Source organism: Myotis daubentonii, chromosome 7 (genome assembly GCF_963259705.1).
Source record: "Myotis daubentonii chromosome 7, mMyoDau2.1, whole genome shotgun sequence".
Taxonomy (NCBI): Eukaryota; Metazoa; Chordata; class Mammalia; order Chiroptera; family Vespertilionidae; genus Myotis; species Myotis daubentonii.
Genome location: NC_081846.1, coordinates 32,082,292 through 32,103,460, shown reverse-complemented (window position 1 = coordinate 32,103,460; position 21,169 = coordinate 32,082,292). Strand labels below are relative to the sequence as shown.

Sequence of the window (21,169 nt, the reverse complement as noted above, 5' to 3'; positions counted from 1 at the left end):
GAAGATGGTGTGACAACTGGTGAGGTCAACTGTGAGGTGTGTTGCAAGTGATCTGTTACAGCAATAAAACTGAAGTGTGTGATTTACTGTCTTTAGATTCGGAGTTCTCAATATAACACCATTCTTATTCACTTGCATTATTAAGTATTTTCTTGAGCAAAAGTGAAAGACTCTGTGTTCAAGGTAGCAGCCTGGGTACTGTCATGGGAATGTCCCACCCGTGTGCTTATAGGCTGCACGAGGTGGAGCATTATCAGCTAGATGTAGGATCCCTTCCAAAGCTGAGATTAAAGGGTGGGGGCACCTCCCTCAGCCTTCCAACCTAATCAGGACCTCCTAGAGAACAGGTGTCACTGTTTCTGCAGAACTTTTCTTCAGACTGTATAGTCTCAGTCTCCTACCTATAGGAGATATTGGTAACAAGTCCTGGGGTTATATCTGAATTCTGTAGAAAGGGAGAATAAGAACCAAATAAGCTACATCTGTCTGCATGTTTTATTTTCACAGAACAGTCATTCAGATGATTTCAATGGGAACAAAGAAAAGTTTGACCTTTCTATTTTCTTTAAATAAAATGGTTATATATAGAACTATATCCCAATATATATGAAGCCTATATATTTTTATTAACCAATGTCACCCCAATAAATTCAATAAAAAATGAATTAAAATGGTTATAGATGATGTAAATATGGCCAGAAAACATTATTTGCTCTTTGAAACATTAAACATTTTTTCCTCTAAGCAAGAATTGACTGAATTGTTAACTAACGGAACCTGAACCTAGCCAAACTCACCCCTATCCAAACTGGAACTGACTTTTACTTTTCAGTCCTGGATAAATGGCTTTGGCAGAAACTGCTGTCACAAAGGCCAACTGTAGAAGTGCCACCATAAAAACACTTGACTGACCAACTGAGGCCTTTTCAGATTCTTCCCTGACTCCTTTTCCATGTCCTTTTTCTGCTGCTCTGCCAAATGACCAGATGTTAATTAGCCCTCTGGAATGCAAGAATAACTAAGCAGATGGAAGGTATCTAGTCACCTGGTGCAGTGCGCTACTCGGCAGCCCTGTGATTTCTGGCACCTCATAATATTTTTTTATTACAAAATTTTTTTCATTATAAAACTATTATTACCACATTATAAAAATTTGGAAACTAGAGAAAAGAAAAAAATCACTTATGATCCCATCATCCCAATAAAATCACTGTTTGCATTTGGTGCACTGTCTACTTTTCTTCAGGGCTCTCCGGATGTAGTTAATGGACCACATGTATGTAGCTTATTTGCACCCCACCTCCTTTGAAAAGGATTTGAAAAGCTTACATAAATGCTTATCATCAGACAGACAACTCCATGTGGACATACTCTCTCCAAAACCAGCCTGACCTCCTGTCTTCCCAGTTTCTAACTTATGGATTTCATCCCCCCATCATCCATGTTGAAATTTTTGCCCCCTCTGGAACTACTCTCCCTGAATTCTAACATCCATTTCCATTGATTCTTCTGCTGTTGCCCCTTTCTCACATCTGTCCTCCCCACCCCCATAAATATTGTCACCATCTCTAGTCCAGTTCCTTATTAGCTACTTATATTCCTAAATTACAATGTTTTTCCAACTCATTTCTCTGCCTCTACTTCCTCTCCTATCCTTTATCTTGTGCTGCTAAATTGTTTCCCTCACTTTCACTGCTCTCCCGGACCCACAGATTGAAAACAATTTATTTCACTGTCTGTCAAAACATATTCTCTAGTTGAAAATTTTTAAAAATGTACAATCTGTCCCCAATCTACCTTTCTTGCCTATCTGTTACCATCACCCTACGTGAAACCTCTGCAGTGACCCTGTACACACAAAACTAGGGTGGAGTGAGTGGGGCAGGACACGTGCCAGCTCCCTGGTGTCTGTCCCTGCAAGGCAAATTCACTGGGGCCAGCTGAGATGGAGTAACAGATATCAGACCTATCCTCCTGCCATTAACACTATAAAAGTGGACAAAATAAATGAAGCAGCTGTTTTCAAGCATTTGATTACAAACAGAGCAGGGCTGTGAACCTGGGGAGAAGGGCAATACAGGAAGTGTGGTCCACTGTCACCTGGCTTTCTGCCCAGGGGCACTTTTCACACTGGGGTTCAGGGGAGTAGAGCTCATGCTGAGGGTGATCTATGCCCAAGCTTTTATATGCACAGATGGCTCAGGATATAAGAAACCAACCCAGTATTTGCTTTTTTAAGTAGACTGTTCAAATTTTGGATTTTAAAAATACATAATTCCTCAAAAATTCCCATGGGGACTTCCCTCTCTTTATGCTTTATCTTCCTTTCAAATTTCTCTAGTTGAAAATACTGAGCTATTTTGCCCACAGTTTCAAGGAGGACGCCCATTAAAAGAAGATAAAAGCACTTTTAGGCAATGATGCTTTCTGTCTCTCTGGGTTCTCTCTACTATGCTTCACTGCCTAGTATAGTAGAGATTAGACGTTGAACCTATGCAGTTTTGCCCCAGTGGAATATGTGAATACCTTTGCAATGTTTTATAGGACTAAGCCACTGGGCCATAAACACTTTGCTGCAGATTGAAACCCAGGGTGGACATCCATCATATGAAAGCCGTCCCAGGCCATGTTACTACCAACACCATATCCAAGAATGACTGAAGTCAAAGCAGTCACCCAGACACTATCCTAGAGAGGGGCAAGAAGTAGCTAAGACTTAAGCAGTACATCCTGGGGAGACATTAAAATGGGGATTGGTAGAGTTTGCTCTTCTCACCACCACCCCCACTTTCCCTTTCCCCCTATTGTAGTTTTCAAAGGCTGCTGCCTCAAATCCCACCTTTTCCTGCTTAGCTCCATCCCAAAAGATTGTTGAAAGAGTCCCTAGCAGCTGCCTTTTGCAATTTTCTGAACAGATGAAGACCTACTGGGAACAGTGCAGGCTCCTCCAGTTCACTTGAGGGCCATTCCTCAGGGCAGGTGTTCCTAACAACCATTGCTGAGCATGCCTTTGGAGAGCACCCCTTGACTCACCCCATCTGTTGTTCAATTCAAGTAAAGAGGCCTATGCTTCTCCCAAGCAGAGCCTTCAGGGATTTCTTTTTTTAACACATCCCACCCAAACTGGAACCTCCTGAAGGCCAAGACCTGGAATTAGCTATTCTGCCCTCTCTGCTGCCTCTTCTGAGGCCCAAGAAGGATCCCGTAGAGAGGACATTTCTTATTCTCACCCTCACCAAAGTCACCACAGGAACACAATCCTTAAGTCACATATTTGTGCAGCCGCAGAAGCCTATGGCAAGTTCAGGAACAAGACAAACGTCAGCCTGAACATTGCACTGCCTGGTGAATACACAGCAGCCAGGCTGGCCACAAAGGTACGCACCCTGTCTGCTACCCAGAATGGTAGACACATTTCTATCCTACCGTCAGCAAGTAGCTTGCAGGAGAGGGCATCATCAAGGTCTCGGGCAGTTGATGGGTCAATGGTGAAGATACAGTCTTTTCTAGGAAAGATTGAAGATATAATTAGTGATGCCGCAAATAACAGAAACTTTCCCCACTGTAGTATAGCTTTAAAGAACAGTTATTTTGAAAATGTACAAATGGTAAGCACAGTGAAGAGTAACTCCTATAATGTCTCTTTGAGGAGGAGTCTTCAGTAAAATGTGAGACTGGGGAGAGACAATGGGGGGAAACAGCAAGGCTCCGTATGGTCTCTGTGTCTTTTTCTTCCTCTCTATAAACTGGATTTCATCCCCTCATCATCCATGTTGAAACTTTTTCCCCCTCTGGAACTACTCTCCCTGAATTCTAACATCCATTTCCATTGATTCTTCTGCTGTTACCCCTTTCTCACATCTGTCCTCCCCACCCCCAAAAATCCTCTCTACTTCTTCTTGACCCTGAACAGGAATAGGTGTGAGAAGGTGGAAGTGAGGCAGCATCCATGAATGAGGCTGCCCAAGAAGAGCTGTCTGACAACAGGGACAAGTCTCTGGTAAACAACTCTCCAATCATCAGTTCTTACTTTTGCTTCCCTCTTCCTCAGTGGTTCATGGGAACCTATCCTTCAAGGATCTATGTGAGGAAAATTTAGTGCTTCTATCTTCCAAAAAAAGGGGTGTGTTAAAAAATAAGTCACCTAACTTGTTATGATATGGGGCAGGGGGCCCAAGAATAAGTTTTGTAAAAAAAACTTTAGGCCATACAGTTAGCTATAATACAATTCTACTTGAAAATGTCCCTAATCACAGTTTGTTTCCATGAACAATTGTATACCTCACCCAAGCTCATATCATCAAGTATACCCTCTGTCCATTTATCTTCACAAACTATCCTTATGCAATTCCACTCTTACTCTGTGAAGCCCACAGCCACTCTCTTTTTGCTTTAGAGTTTCTCAAATAACATGCCTCACCCAACCCAGCCATTCCTACCAAACGGCTAAAGATCTGGGCAGAGTCTGGCCTCAATTTTCAATAACTTCTGCCCTTTCCTCCTCAGGCACTGGGCTGGAGATTGGGTGTTTAGCAGGTCACTAAAGGCTGTGTTTCAGTACTATGAACATAGGCTGCAACTCACAAGTGTGTGTTGAATGAATGAATGAATGAATGCTGACAGGAAGGTGAAATTAATCCCAGCACAACAGCAATGGGCTCTAAATTGGTTAGAATCTTGAACTTGATTCACAAGGCAAAGGAGGAAATGTCTGCTTCTTGGTTCTTTTTGTATGCCCCATAAAAATAAGCAATATGCTTTATTTGTATTGAGTATCAATAAATAGTTGTTGAACTAAAATTGAAATGTCAGACTTGGTGGTGAGAATATTTTAGTCCTTTCATTATAAGAAGCTGGAAGAACATCCCTCCAGTCAAAATAAAAAAGAATACTCTTAGCTTGGTAGGGGACACAGTTCATTGGTTTACTTGGAGCATTGACTAGGAAGCTATGTTTTCTTAAAATTAAATGTCTCTGGGTGACTTGAGACTTTTATTTCTATGAATGAATGATAATTCCCACTAAAACATTTCCAGCCTCAAACTGACCCAGCCATATGTAACAGAGCAAAACTATAAGTCTTCAGTTTTTAGTCTGTCAATGTCTTCTTTGAGAGGACCCACAAATTGTTTCTGAGAAAAATCTTAGACTAACCTGCAAGCTCTCAAACCAATTCTTTTCTACTTTTTAAAAAAATCTGCTCTTAAACCAGAAACATAAAAGTCTAAATTAAGACAGCTCTGAGGAATAGTGTCCTCAGGAAAGTTTGCTGGAAAAGCATACCGTCCAATTCTTGATCAAGGGTCGGCAAACTACAGTTCACAAGCCAAATGGGGCCTCACCTGTTTTGAATGGCCTGAAAGCTAAGAATGGTTTTTGCATTTTTAAGTAGTTGAAAAAATCAAATAAAAGAATATTATTGCATGACATGTGAAAATTACATGAAATTCAAATTTCTGTATTCATAAATGAAGCTCTATTGAAACAGAGCCACCGTTTTTTTCAGTACAATGGCAGAGTTGAGTAGTTATGACAGGACTATATGCTTAAACTATATCTATCTGGCTCTCAGCAGAAAGTTTGCTGCCCCCTGTGTGTGTGTGTGTTTTATATCAAAAGTCTATTAAGGGAACTTCCAGATGAGATGCATCTTGGGCAGCGGCAAGATGAGGTAGATATCCTGTGTCTGCTGGCCCATTTTAGATCAATGTTTCCCAATGTGTCAAGTAAGTTTTCTAATTTTTAAAAAAGGTCCTGTGATTAAATCTGTTTGGTAAATGCTGGGCCAGTTTCTTAATTTTAGGACTTTTTTGTTGAATTTATTGGGGTGAGATTGGTTAATAAAATTACACAGGTTTCAGGGGTACAATTCTACAATACATCATTTGTATATTGTATAGTGTGTTCACCAACCCAAGTCAAGTATCCTTCCATCACCATTTTGTAGGACTTTGCAGAGCCTTCACTATGCTGGGATTGTAAAGTTCTTGCCTAACTCTTTTGATCTTGGCATTTTTTATGGCAGAGCATCACCCAGAGGCAAGGTCCTCAGGACAGCACTCTTTGAGCAATGATGGACTGCACAGGCCTCCAGTGGAGGCCTTGTCCCACAAGTCTACCCTAAGAGACACTGCAAGAAGTCAACCAAATGGCTATACTCTTCACTGCGGGGAAGCTGATGAGAGCCCTGTCCTTTTCATCACTCAGTGTCTCTTTTATGAGGGAAGTCCATACAGTGCAAGGACTCACTCTTCTCCTGAGTTGATGGTTGGTTTGTACCTTATAGACATGTGAGTTTCATCCTTTTAGATTTCCCTCTCTGCTTTGGCTGTCAGGAAGCTCAGAAAAACATTTGTGACTTGCCTCTAGAGCAGTGGTTCTCAACCTTGGCTGCACATTAAAATCACCTGGGAATCTTCTTAAAATCCTGATTTCTGGGCCTCATCCTCCAGAAATTTTGTTTCTTTGTTACTAATGTTGTGGCCCCACCCCATAACAAAGAAACAGAATTTCCGGAGGATGAAGCCCAGAAATCAGGATTTTAAAAAGATTCCCAGGTGATTCTAACGTGCAGCCAAGGTTGAGAACCACTGCTCTAGAGGATCTTGTTTGTAGTTTAAACTTTGTGAACTAATCTTTATCCTAGCTGTGCCTAATTTTTCTATGCATGTATTCCTTTTGCTCCATGTCTTAATTTTTAAAAATTCACTGCACTATATGTATATCAGCAAGCTGCCTTAAATCATTTTTTAAAACCACAGGGTATAAATAAATACATACACACATACATACATACATACATACATACATACATACATACATACTGAGAGGATGCGAGAAGAAAAAGAGACATTCAGTATGGGCTATTAAGAAAACCAACTTCTAGCCCTGGCTGGTTTGGCTCAGTGGATAGAGCATCAGCCTGTAGATGCGGGGTCCCGGGTTCGATTCTGGTCAAGGGCACATGCCTGGGTTGCAGGCTCAATCCCCAGTAGGGGGCGTGCAGGAGGCAGCCAATCAATGATTCTCATCCTTGATGTTTCTATCTCTCTCTCCCTCTCCCTTCCTCTCTGAAATCAATAAAAAATTTTTTTTTAAAGAAAACCAACTTCTAGACAAAGCTCACAGAGCTCCCGACAAGTATTTGTGCTGTATCAGTGGACTCCAATTTGTTCTCTCACTATGGAAAATTGAGAGAAGCAAGGGAACAGTGAGTGACCCTGACAAACCCCAGGCCTCAGTGCTGAGAGCCAGTGATTTAATCTGTTGTCATCACCACAATTACGAATTAGCCATGATGTGGTGCATGAGGGCTCCTTCTGGTTGTGGGCCACAATAGCTGGGAGCTGCTGGCCTCAGCATTTGGGAGCCCGGCACCATGGGGCATTGTACTGTGCAGCTGCTACACTCTGTTAACATGCTTCGGATTTTACTGGCTCCTTTTCTGGAAGGCTTTGGTCTCACAACCTGCAGGGAGCGGCCTGGCCTGCCAGCTTCTAGAACCTGCGAGACCAAATATTTAAGGAGTTCCGCAACAATGGTTAGAAAGAAGCTAACTCTGACCCACAGAAAATAAAGTGCCAGGTGGGGGAGGGAAAGACTGAGACTCCAGTTCATGAGGCTGCAGAATTCCAATTCAGAGCAATGTTATGTAACCAAACTTCTGAAGGCACATGACTGAAGGGCTCAGTATAACTTTTTAAAGTGATAGAAAACTTCTAATATTATTTTATACGAAGCCATTGACCCGGGAAAAGAACACATGAAGAATAAATAAAAGCCTTCTATAAGCCCTTAAGACCTGGCCAAGAATCCCAGGATATCACAAAAGCATAGAAAGAACTTCTGTTCCTCTGTCACTCACACACTCTTCCTCTGACCTTGCGTCCTCTTCCTCCTCAAGGTGCCAACATCTCCATCCACCTCCTTGCAGCTGGAACAGCTGTCTAGTCTCCACAGCAACTTTTACTCACCACTTACTTTGTCACTATTGACCTCACTGTATTTTGGTCATGGCCTGTATCACAGCACATAAATTGTTCTCCCCAAGGCAACAGTGCTGCCAGATTCATCATCTTTTTGTTGTTGTTGTTAATCCTCCCCCAAGGAAATTTTTTTCCATTGATTTTTAGAGAGAGTGGAAGGGAAGGGGAGAGACAGAGAGAGAGAAACATCAATGTGAGACACATCGATTCGTTGCCTCCTGTACACGCCCCACCTGGGACTGAGTATCTAGCCTGAAACCAAGGTATGTGCCCTTGATTGGAATTGAACCTCTGACCCTTCAATCCGCAGGCCAACACTCTAACCCAGGAGTGGGGAACGTACAGCCTGCGGGCCTTATAAGGTCCAAAAAATCATTTGGTCTGGTTCTGCCAAGGCATTAACGCTGTTAATTAAATTTTGACCAAGTACAGCAGGTTAATTTTAAGTTGGTAATTTTGTATGGCCCAAGAATGATGTTATAAATATCCAAATGGCCCTTGGCAGAAAAAAGGTTCCCCAACCCCCCTGCTCTAACCATTGAGAACCAGCTAGGGCCAGATTCATCATTTTAAAGCATGCATCTGGTAAAAAACCTTCAGCAACTCCTTACTGAGTAAAATAGAAATTTGGCTTAGAATTCGAAGCCTTTCAGATAGGGCCCCAACTATATTTTTCCAGTTAGACTGCACACTCCCAACATGTGTATTTTGTGCCAAACTTTTCTCTATGCCCTCTGGTCTCTGAGACATTATTCGTTCTGTCCCTAACACGGGGACATTTCCTCACCAATCTCCAATGTCTAAGAACTACAAGGCTTTTAAAGGCCTGGCTGCAATGCCATGTTTTTTTCTAGGGAACCTTTGTGGCTCCAGAGTGGAAGCTGCCTCTTCCTGCCTGCCCTGCCCAAACCTGTGACCTGTCTCTCTCCAATAACACTGGTCACGGTCCCAGCATGCTGGTGGTTACTTATGGATATGTCTTATTGCAATGACAAGGCTAGAAAATCTTCCAAGGTCTGCTGTGATATTGGCCGGTCTCTGTACCTCTTGCAGCATACTGAAGACACACATGTAATGAATAGTTGATGGATAAGTGAATGAAAAAATGACAAAAGGGCTCTCTTTAGCATTTTTCCATTCAATTTTGCCACTGTGTCTTGGGAAATACATTTAGGATTAGAACTCATGACCTCTTGGCATCCAAACCTGTGGTCACACCACAGTGTTATTGTTTCCAAGGGTGTCCTTTTCTGTATTTATCCCATATTCTTTTCTCATAAAACAGGGTTTTATACACTGTGGTTCAGGAACCATTTGTAGACTAACAAAATTTATAGAGGCCCTCCTACGTCCGTGACTCTGGGTTTGTCTCCTTGCTAGCAAGCAATTCTGAGAGGATTTGGGTCAGTGGTAGTGAATGGGTGAAAAGGAATGGAAAATTTTAAGAAATAACCTTAAGAAAATAAAGAATAATTTTTTACTCGAACACTTTCTTTTCTTTTTTTTCAAACACTTTCTTAGATTAGATAGTATTGGAGTTTATAAAGAAACCAGAAATTTTTATGTAAACTGCAGCAGAAAAAAATAGCTAATGAGCTAGAGCAGTGGTCGGCAAACTGCGGCTCGCGAGCCACATGCGGCTCTTTGGCCCCTTGAGTGTGGCTCTTCCACAAAATACCGACTTCTGCGCATGGGCCACAAAGTTTCAATCGCACTGTATGTGTGCGCCCGCATGTGGTATTTTGTGGAAGAGCCACACTCAAGGGGCCAAAGAGCCGCATGTGGCTCGCGAGCCGCAGTTTGCCAACCACGGATAGAGGACTCCATCCATGGTAACATGTCCCTAAAGAGTGCCAAGTGGAGAGCACAGTCAAGTCAGATGTTGAATTCACCTGCACTTCCATTTCACCTTGACTTTCTTCAGGACTGGGCTGGCCTCTCCTCTTATAGGCAGAGGGAGTTGGGATCATCATTCAAATCTCAGTCTGCCCCCTTGGTGTGGTGGGGCTGGACCGTTTATTTTTTCTGATGGCAGCTGTGGATATGGTAACACTCTTTCACTTAGTTCTATTGCCACAACAGATGTTAACAAGTCTGACACAAACCATAGAATTTTCAGAATAGAAAAAGACTTACTCTATGTAAAGCAGAAACAAACCTTGGTTTATCTGTCCTCTCTTTCCCCAAAGTGATAGCCGGACACATATGAGGCCATGGCGTGAGCAGAGAGAAATGATGCAATGCTCTGGGCAGGCTCTTTTCATCTGAGCAGGGGTTTTCATCTAGGGTCCACAGAAGGTCTATCTTAAGCATTAGCAAAATTCTAGACCAAATCGTTACTTTCGAAATGACAGTGATAAGACTGAATCAGAACTGACCTCCCCTGTTACATTCATTTACTCATCTACACTGAACCTCTTTTATACTTTAAAAAAAAAAAAAAAGACACTCTAGAGCAGAGGCCACAGGAGAAGGGTGGTCTGGTAGTGTGGGAGCCCAAGACTATGGCCCAGTCCAGGAAAGCCATGGTTTAAATTCAGAGACTATGCTACTTTCTTCCTCTCAATTTTCATTTTGAAAAATGTCAAACTTTCAGGAAAGTTGAAAGAATAACAAAATGAACATCCATATACTTCTCATCAAGATTCATCAAATGTCAATACTTTGCCATATTTGCTTTATCTTCTTGTCCTCTCTGGGTCCCTCCTTCATTTAGCAAGCTTTTAAAAAACATCTTGAGTATTTAAAATTACACTGCAGAGATCATGATACTTTACTCCTCCATACTTTATCATGCGTTTTCTAAGAATAAGAGCATTCTTCTACAGAACCATGATACTGTTTAGTGAGTAGAATTAGAAAATACTGGGTTAAATCATATGAAATTGCTAATAGTTGACTACTTGTGGCTTAAAAATTGGCAATTTTCATGTGGTTCAACTTAACATACTGCTAAAAAATCATGAGTTCATATTGACATCTCCAACTGAAATATAACAAAACTACAGAGTTCTTCATCTTCTCCAATTCTATATTTATATCTTCAGTCTCCCAGCAAGAACCTCAGCTACCAATAACCTCATATTCAAAGTAGTTTCAGAATTTCGATACCACTAGCATCAAAGAACTTATTAAATATAAGATGTCTTTGGAGTTTTATCCTTAGAAAACAGTCCCTAAGGGTATACAGTCAAAGTGGTCAACTATACAGTACCCCGAAGTTACTTGATTTAATTATTATTTCGGAATGTGATGATGCTACATACTTGCTAAACATTAGAACCATTTGTTTTTGTTTGATGTCAATTTTAAAGATTATGTTTTTACCTCCTTTTAGATTTAATTTTATTATTTAATATTTAAAACATTTAAATTGTTCAAAGTTAAAATGAGTTTTATTCTTGTCTCTGTTCTTTTACTTTGATCCTACCCATCCCCTATAAATAACTATTTTTATCATTTTCTGGTTTATCTTTTCTTTTTTTATATGCATTATTTCTTATTTTCTCTTCTGTCCCACACAAACAGTTGAATACTATAAATTCTCTTTTGCAACTTGCTTTATTGTTATTTTCTTAACAATAAATCCTGGAAATTATTCTATCAGTTCAGGGAACAGAATCATAGAATCATCAGAGCTGAAAGTTCCTTAGAGGTCACCCTCATCCGAATCTTATGCCCAAAATGCCTACAAACCAAAGTCCATCAGGCAGGTCAGCTCATCTCTTGAATACCTGGGACAGGGGTGGTAGAATTCATTGCCACATTAGGCTGGCCATTTAATTTTAGAGAACTCTAACTATTAGAAAGTACCTTCACACTCTGAATTGAAATCCGATTCTGAGAAACTTCATAATTCAGCCCTTTGTAGCCACAAAGAATTAGTTGGCTCCCTCTTTCACCATGCAGTCCTTCAAACATGACTTTCCCCCTTCCTTGTTTTAAATTGTTTATACCTGTGTGTAATAATTGTCACTCTTTTCATACATTTTTACTTATTTTGTATCCAGATCAAATTAAAGTTGTAGGGACCAGTGAAGCATCAGTATGAAGAAGGTATCAGAGGTCAAGAGGAAGAAGGCTAGAATTCCTTCATTAAGTATTTACTGAGCATCTACTGCTTGCTCTAGGGACACATTTGATGATTATTATCCACTTACATTCTAGTGGGAGAGGAGATAGAAAATAAACACTGAGTACTGTGGAGGAAAAGAAAGAAACATTACAACAGAGCAAGAAGGGTTCGAAGTACTGATTACAATCACAAATAGGACAGTAAGGGCAGGCCAATGACATCTGAAGATGACTTGAAGGATTTGAGGAAGTGATCCATGGCTATATGGGGGAAGAAAGACTTGGGAAAAAAGAAGAGTTGGCCTGGCTGGTTTGGCTCAGTGGATAGAGTGTCAGCCTGCAGACTGAAGGCTCCCAAGTTCGATTCTGGTCAAGGGCACATGCCCGGATTGCGGGCTCAATCCCCAGTAGGGGGCAGGCGTGCAGGAGGCAGTCGATCAGTGATTCTCTCTCATCATTGATGTTTCTCTCTCTCTCTCCCTCTCCCTTCCTCTCTGAAATCAATAAAAACATATTTTTGAAAAATGAAAAAAAAGAAGAAGAAGAGCTGGTGCAAAGGTCCAGAACCCATTAAGTTAGTTTCCCTGAAGGCACTGAACTATACTGGGCACAGTTGAACCAAGAGTGTTTGTATGTGGAGCAGAGATGGCTTGGCCTCTGCACGCTTCTACTTCCTGTTTTAACCTAGGCTTGCCCAAGAGAGCAAGAGCAGCTGAGTCCCAATGCATCCACAAAGTCTTTCTATCTTTTCTCAGCTCTCACTGAACATCTCTCTTTCTTTTAACCTCTGGTAGTAGGGTTTTCCTATAACCCAGATTTAAAATATCAGATTGGGGTTACTTTAAAACAGGCTATGAGAAAACTAATTAATATAAATTAAATTTTAAAATTGGACAAAATGAGGTAGCAGTAAACTTCCAGAAAATACTCCCACAGAGGGATCAAATTTCTAAGCCCCTAAATATCTATATAGTGTTAAGAGTTTAAGCATGAAAAGTTCTATACAATGTACAAAATCTTCACAGAGAATAAACACATTAGAGGTCTTCAATATACGGGAAATACTTTAAAATACTTTTTTTTAATACCTCCTACAAATCACTTCTTGAGAAAATAAAATTATAATAGTGGTGGGTATTATTTTTTACTCTCATTTTGTGGATGGGGAAACTGAGGCTCAGGGAGATTAAGTAACATGCCTAAGATCACAGAACTGTAGAGCTCTGATTTAATGGGACAGGAATTCAAAAGAGTAGGTGTTAAAAGAAGTGGATTAGACCAAGAAGTTTTATTTCAATGGAAGTTGACAACTTTTCTAATTACCTGTAGTTCCAAACGTTATATTAAGATTTAAACATCCCAGAAACATTTTGGCAATAATAATAATAATAATAATTGCCAAAAATTTCTTTCAGGACAAGTTTCTCTATGGTTAAGTTGGCAATGACTTAATTTTAAGGTACCAAACCCAAATTTGACAACCTTTTACCTTCAACATGAAAATCTACATACAGAGTTCTGATATAAAATTTATTCAAAGTGGATATTCCTTAGTTTGTCAGAAAAAGTTAAGTCCCAAGTACTTTCTTTTGGAATGAATATACAAAAATAGGAAAAAGTAGCTTAAAAAAAGAATACGCATAGAAATATTTTCACTTAGATATACCACACTTTTAAATTTGCTATGCAATCTCCAGAAGCAACATAGTTAATATGTAAAAATAAAACAGAAATTGTAACCAAAGTTTAAGGACTTTACCAAAGACTTAAACACAATGGGGTAAAGGCCAGTATGTAACAGATTTAAATTCTAGTAGGCAGAATTAAGAACAGTTACAAAGTCAAGGAATTAACTATGTCTAGACATGGCTCCTAGATTTCTATTTGAGGAACAGTATTTTTTTTCTCATCCTTTGAATTCCCAAACTAGGAATTCAGAACCTGCTGTTGAAAGGATCATCATCCTTAATTCTCAATCCATTTATCAGGCTAAAATGCAAATGTAAGAGACGAATACATTTCAACAGCCCTGGAGCTCCAAAGAGCCTTCCAGGAACATGCTGAGCTAACTGGGGAAGGGTTAAGCCACCCCTATTTTTCAGATCTGAAAACAGTTGTTCTGATATGAGAAGAATCATTACAATGGTGCCAGCTCCCTTCTATAAAAGCTATACACGTATTTTGCACAACTGTATGATTGTTATGGCAACCATAAAAATGGAACTATCATTCTTCAAATTACACACTTCCCATACTGGATTACCTACATACATTTGTTCTACATTACCCAGAATTGCTTTTCAGAAAGTGCTATGTTTGTCCTATAGATGTTTAGGAGCAAGATAAAGTGGTCTCTTTCAACGGGAGATTCCACAACAATGAATCTTTCAAAAGCCTAACTCTTCAAGAATTCTAGGGCTTCCTTGTCAAGGCTTTTAATCCTGTGGTCACTGGGAGGCCTCAAAATATTCCCTCTGGGAGGTAGAGGAACTGTCTGGAAAATGTATTCCCAAATGATTGTTTCTTATTAAAAGGATGATTAAAGCACCATGAATGGGCCTTAATAGACATTGCACAGTTCTGTAAAATACTGAGAACATTTACTAGAGTCTCAGTTTAGTGAGGTGAGAGACTTATTTAAGAGATACATACAAGCATTTTAGCATTTTAATTAAAATTACTGCTGAAAATAACAACTTGACTATATCAAACAATAAATCCCTAAATAAATGTAAGCTGTATTTCAGAATGACCAGGGACTCATTATTATTACTTTGGCTAACATTAGAACTCTGTAGCTCTTAATAGAAAAAAAAAGTGAATTCTTTCTTCTCATTAATGGGGAAAGCCACGTCTAGTCTTGTATGTCTTTTAAATATTCACTTTGGAGCCAAAATTCTGTTTTCACTATTCACAGAGTTGATTGTATAGTTTTAAAAACAACAACAACAACAAAAATCCAACCAGGCCAGTAGTGACTTCCTAACTGATTTTAATATTAAATACTTAGATTTTGAGATGAAAATGTGTTCATAATTACTGCCCCAAATAAGGCACTGAAATTCATCTAGGTTTCCTTTCTCAAAAACACAAACAACAAAAACCCCCCACAGAGTCTCCCTTTGAGGCAGGCAGGGCAAGTCAAGCTCTAATAGCAGCACCCTGGTTACCGTAAGCACTCCCTTGGCTGCAGAATGCATTGAGTGAAACACAGAGAACTACTTCTCCACTCCCACCCCATCTTCAGGAGTGACCCGGATGGCCCCATGTACAGTTTGCACCTCTTCCTGTATTTCCGGGGTCAAGTCTCCCAACATACTCCCTCTATCTCAGTCCAATCAACATCACTCAGTCCTTACCAAGCCTTGGACTGGTCCTGAACTCATAACCCCACCCTCTTTTCCTACAGAAGCTCTTGACAACTGAACTCCCGTCTTCTCTCCTTCTCACCTGCCTTTCAGATTCATCAGCATTTGGCTACCAGGATGAAGTTCCTAAAACATAGCATTAATTATGCTTCTTTCTCTAAAACCTTCACTAGTTTCCAGGTATCTTGACACAACAGTCATCAGCTTGGCATTCAGAATCCTCCATGCTCTGACTATTCTTCCCTTCTTATGATACCTTCATTAACACGGGCCCTTAACAAGTCAGTTCTGCTAAATGTCCTGATTTAGTGATTCATGTAGACTCATCATCTCTTCTAGACTTTATTTTCTTTGAAGGACAAAATAAGGCTCAGAGGAGTTAAGTAACTCGCCTAAGAATGTATACCTAGTGAGTGGCAGAGGGAGTGGGGATTCAAACCAAATTTGTCTCTAAAACCTACTTCTTATATTTCAGCCCTGTGATATCAGGGTAATTTAAAATTTTCAAACTCCTGGAATAGAAAAAGAACCCAGTGAACACAGCTGTTGTAGACTGTTACCTGTCTTGACAATCCCCCTCCCAAACCAGCATGGAACCCAAACCAGGACAAACAGACCATGGGCCCAGAATTTTGAAGTGGGACTGAGAATGGGAGAGGGAGATAAGGAGGAAGGCATGTGAGGAGACCACAGGGAAAGAGAAATCAGGCTCCTTCTGAGGGGCTGTGGTAGCTGTTAGGTAGCAGCCATCCCAATGAGGAGTAGGAAGGAAAAGAGGCTAGTCTGAGCAAAGGGAAGAAGGGATCAGATGTGGAGAGCAGAAGAGGTGGAGATGAAGACAGAAGCCCTTCAGGGTTTCCTGCCTTACTTCGGTCCTTGGTTCCCTGCCCTTGGGTTCTGGCAGTCACCCCAGGATCCTTTCTGCTTTGGTGAAATCAAGTGGTTTCTGTTATTTGGGACCAAAAAAGTCTTAATTAATACAACAGCTGTGAAAGTTTCCTAGAATAGCTAACTTGTGCTCTCGATGCTTTCTCATTAACAAGCCACAACAGGAGGCTAGATCGATGCTTCCACACAGCCCACTCCTGGCTGCACCGTGAGTGTCTAAGGCAGTGGTTCTCAACCTTCTGGCACTTTAAATACAACCATAAAATTATTTTCGTTGCTACTTCATAACTGTAATGTTGCTACTGTTTTGAATCGTAATGTAAATATCTGATATGCAGGATGGTCTTAGGCAACCCCTGTGAAAGGGTCGTTCGACCGCCAAAGGGGTCGCGACTCACAGGTTGAGAACCGCTGGTCTAAGGTGTGGGGAGGTAGAGGGAAGGTATGGCAGAATAGCAATATTAAGTTTCTATTTAAAAAACAAATCAACTTTAAAAAGATTGCTTTAATCATTCAAATTACACAAAGTACAGTGCTATACACCATTTTTCAGCCAGTAGTGATTTGAAGAAGGCTCTAACTTCTCTTTCCTTGATATCTAGAGGGCAGTGTATAGTGTTTTTTATTGACTTGGTGTTTTGGATTGATTATCTTAAAATGTTTATTAAGGGTGTGGGTTTAAGAGGGTGAAGACAAGGAGGACGGTAGTTAAGAGCTTCCTGACTGCAGACCTGAATTCAAGACCCAGCTGTGCCCCTCTCAACATGAGACATGGGGCAAGTGACTACATAGCCTGAGCCACAGTTTCATCTGTAAAATAAAGAGTTATTGCACAGGGTTGTTTCAATGATTAAAGTATTATATAAGTATAAAATAATTAAATGAGATAATCTATATAAAAAGATATAAAAGAAGCATTAGGTAAATGACCCATTTTGATATGTGTATATTTGTCCCATTAATAACAAAGCTAAATTTCTTTATCTTGGATATTTTGGGCTGAGCATTAATGGAGATGATCTGCTACTAGCGAACTACTTTCTCTTGGTATGTCCTCTGGTATATGTCAAGCCCCAAAGAAGAGAAGACAGGAGAGGGACATTCAGTGAGTACCTACTACGTGCCCAGCATCGGCACAGGTCTCACAGATAGTCAAGATTATGCTAGTGATTTAATGTTTTTAAAGTAACTCTATTTCAAAAAGAAACGATTAAATATGACTATAGAAAAGGATAATTGAACACACATTTAAAGTATTATTATGCTTGTGGGAACACTCCTATCCTAGGAATTCTAATTACATCTGTAAGACCACAGGAGAACTGTTTAAACAATCACAATTTGAAACTCCTGATTCTCCCATATACAAACTTTGGTGGAATTCCACTAAGTCACCTCTCAGGCAAAAAGATTATAGGGCAACTTTACATTTGCACATTTAGAGTAAATATGGAATAACAAGGCCAATTTCTGCACAAATATAAGAGAACTCCTATGCACCTCAGTGTCTTCCTGATTATAAACAAACTCTGGACACTTATTCACATAATGCCACAACTGCTCAAAAGGTTTTTGGAGTTCTCTAAGAACTACTTTCTAAGCCAACTCATGAGCTCCACAAGAAAATCAGTTTTACTACTTTATAATTATACTTTTTTTTGAACTTGTATTATCCAGCTTGATCACCACCTGATTTACCACTCTTGGCTCTAAACTGACTTGGCTGTTTCCAAAAATCAAAGCCACTCTTAAAAGATGAAGATTTGCCATTGTTGAAAATGTGCCTTAGGCTCTGAAGGCAATTTCCGAAAAGGAGTCCAAAAATGTGTATGTCCTCCCCTGGCTCATTCCCCACTGCCTGCCAGCAAGCTCAAAGCCTCTTCATTCTCAAAAACATCCTCAGGACCTTGCTTCTATCAAGTCCCCTCTCACCTCCTCTGCACTGAAAAGCTCCTTAAAAGAGAAGTTGATACTTAGTGTCTCCACTTTCCCACCTCCCTTCTACACCTCAACTGACTCCAATCTGCTTTGGCTCCCATCACTTGACTGAAACAACTGATCAGAATTCAAAAGACAAAGAAAAGGACTTGATGGCTAAATGCAGTGGCTTCTGTTCTCACTGACCTCGATACAGCAGAGCACAGGAAAGCTCACCCTTGCTTGGAACTTGGCACCAGTTTTTCCTGTTCCTATTCTTTCACTCTCCTAATATCCTCCTTTCTGCGCCCCCACTCCACTTTTCCTAAGAAGCTTCCACCCTTTAAATGTTGGAGCTCTTCAGAGTCCACCATGGTTCTCACACCACATGCTCATTAGGTATATTCAGTCACTTTGGTGGCTCTGACTCCTACTTGTATGCACCTAAATAGCTATCTGCAGCCCAGACTTCTTTCCTGAGTGCAGGTCTATTTTTCTTACTGCCACTTGGACATCTCCTTTTGGTATTCTAGGCACTAAATACCAAGATTTTACTCACATTTCCCCGTCCAACTTGCAGTCTCAGATTCTCCTGAATTTCACCTTGACCTAAGGTTACTGACATAGTTCAAGGGCTGTACAGGCATATCCCCCTACTGAGAGGTCTTTTCAGAGGATATCAGTAACAGTGTTAGTTGCTTTTTCTTCTTTTTTAATAATAATAATAATAAGGTAAAAACCTATGGAAATCCTATTCATCCTTCAAGGCCAAGTTCAAAGATTGCCTGGCTTTAAAGCTTCTTCATGCAAAATTAATTGCTACTTTTTCATCTATGTTCACCTGGTTCCTTTTAAAAAAGTTTTGAACCTTTTAATTTTGAGATAATTGTCAATTAACACGTGGTGGTAAAAAATAATAGATGCTATCTACCTTTTACCCAATTTTCAATGGTAAAATCTAACAAAATTATATAATATAGTACAGCATCAAAACCAGGATATTGCCATTGATACGATGCATGATCTTAATTTCCCATTCTTGTACTCATTAAGTTCTATACAATGTCATGTGTAGGTTCAGTAAGCACTAACTCAATCAGGACACTGAAAACAGCCATCATCTCAAGGATCCTCTAGTTGTCTTTTAATAATAATCATATCCAACTCTTTCCTGCCTTGCCTCCCTCAATCCCTGGCAACTACAGATCTCTTTTCCATTTCTAAAATGTGTCTTTTTAAAATATTATATAAGTAGAATCATACCGATGTAACCTTTCTGATTGGCCTTTTATCATTCAGCATAATATCCTGAAGGTTCATGCAAGTTGCTACGTGTATCAATAGTTCATTCCCTTTTACTGTGCTTTTTTAAAAATATATTTTTATTGATTTCAGAGAGAGGAAGGGAGAGGGAGAGAGAGATTGAAACATCAATGATGAGAGAGAGTCACTGATTGGCTGCCTCCTGCACACCCCCTACCGGAGAACAAGCCCACAACCCAGGCATGTACCCTTGACCGGAATCGAACCCAGGACTCTTCAGTCCACAGGCTGACACTCCATCCATTGAGCCAAACCGGATAGGGCCCTTTTTACTGTTGAGTATCAATCATGATATGGATGTACCACAGTTTGTTTAACCATTCACCCGTGGAAGGACATTTGAGTTGTTTCCAGTTGGGGCTGTTATGAATAAACCTGCTATGAAAATTTGTGTAGTTTTTATGTGAACTATAAGTGTTCATTTCTCTGGGATAAATGCCCAGGAATGCAATTACCAGGCTGTATAATGGTTATGTTTAGCTTTTTGGGAAACTGCCAAAGGGTTTCCAAAGTGGCTGAGCCATTTTACATTTCCACCAGCAGTGTGTGAATGGCCCACTTTCCTTGCGTTCTCACCAGCATTTTGTGTTGCTTGGAAACTTCTCACCAACTTAGCCTTTTTCTTTTAGTTTTTGGCCATTCTGATAGGTGTGTACTGATATTTCATTGCGAACTTAATTTGCTTCTGCTGTGCAGGGATTGAAATATTAGCTCCCTACGCAGACCTGCTGACACCTCCCAAAGGGGGAATTGGAGTGTGGCAGACAGGATGGAAGATTAAGTCACTGCATGGCTCCACAGACATCACCAGGTAGGGGGAATTAGAGCATTGCTGCTTGATTTCATGGGATAGGATGGGGGTGTGTGGAATAATGACATCTTGTTCAGCCCCACTGAACTATAGGGAGTGTGAGTGTGTGTGAGTGTGTGTGTGTGTGTGTGTGTGTGTGTGTGTGTGCCTTTTCTATTACTATTTGTGTCTTTTCTATTACAGTTTGGTTGGAGTATGGCAGATATTGCCAAAAGGGTTTCCTGTTGTTAGATCACCCTTCGCCTAGTCTTTTGGATAGATGAGAAAGGTTTCTTTTGGAGATTATTTTTCCTGTGTCTTCTGGCCATTCCAGGTTGGCAACTTCTAAAGCACCCTGTCTAAGCTATATGGGAGGCAATAAGGAAATTCAGGGGAACCACTGGCATGTTGTTTCTCAAGTCCTGAGACCACTAAGCAGTCCTGTCTTCTTTTTTGAGAGAATCTTACCATGCTTGTTTATTGTGTCATCTCCATGTTTTCAGCTGGAAGGTCCAGGAGGAATGGGTATCCTCTAGCTTTGTCAGAAGAAGTAGTACCTCATTTTATTAATTTTAATATGTTATTCTTTAAGATGTTTTCCTACCTAATTTTTATATTACACAGCAACCACTTTAAAGGCACTGGAGTGCATTTTATCAATATTAATTTTCCTGGGAATATCACAAAGAAACAAAAATTAATCCCAGCACTTGCTTAAAAATACTTTATATTGAATAAATTAATACATATCTTGCAAATTTCTAAACATAACCTTCTTTGTCTTTTTCCTTTTCCTCCCTTCTTTTATCCTATACACATTTATT

The 21,169-nt window shown here is 40.2% G+C and overlaps 1 protein-coding gene across 9 annotated transcripts in view; it reads right to left on the bottom strand.

Annotated features, from left to right (window-relative positions):
* DIS3L2 (DIS3 like 3'-5' exoribonuclease 2) overlaps window positions 1-21,169 on the bottom strand; it is a 342,664-nt gene that overhangs the window by 130,683 nt on the left and 190,812 nt on the right. For all 9 annotated transcript variants that reach the window (XM_059703557.1, XM_059703561.1, XM_059703558.1 and 6 more), the window contains one exon: window positions 3,427-3,506. In XM_059703557.1, coding sequence (XP_059559540.1) covers window positions 3,427-3,506 — 80 coding nt within the window. The remainder of the gene's footprint in view (window positions 1-3,426; window positions 3,507-21,169) is intronic.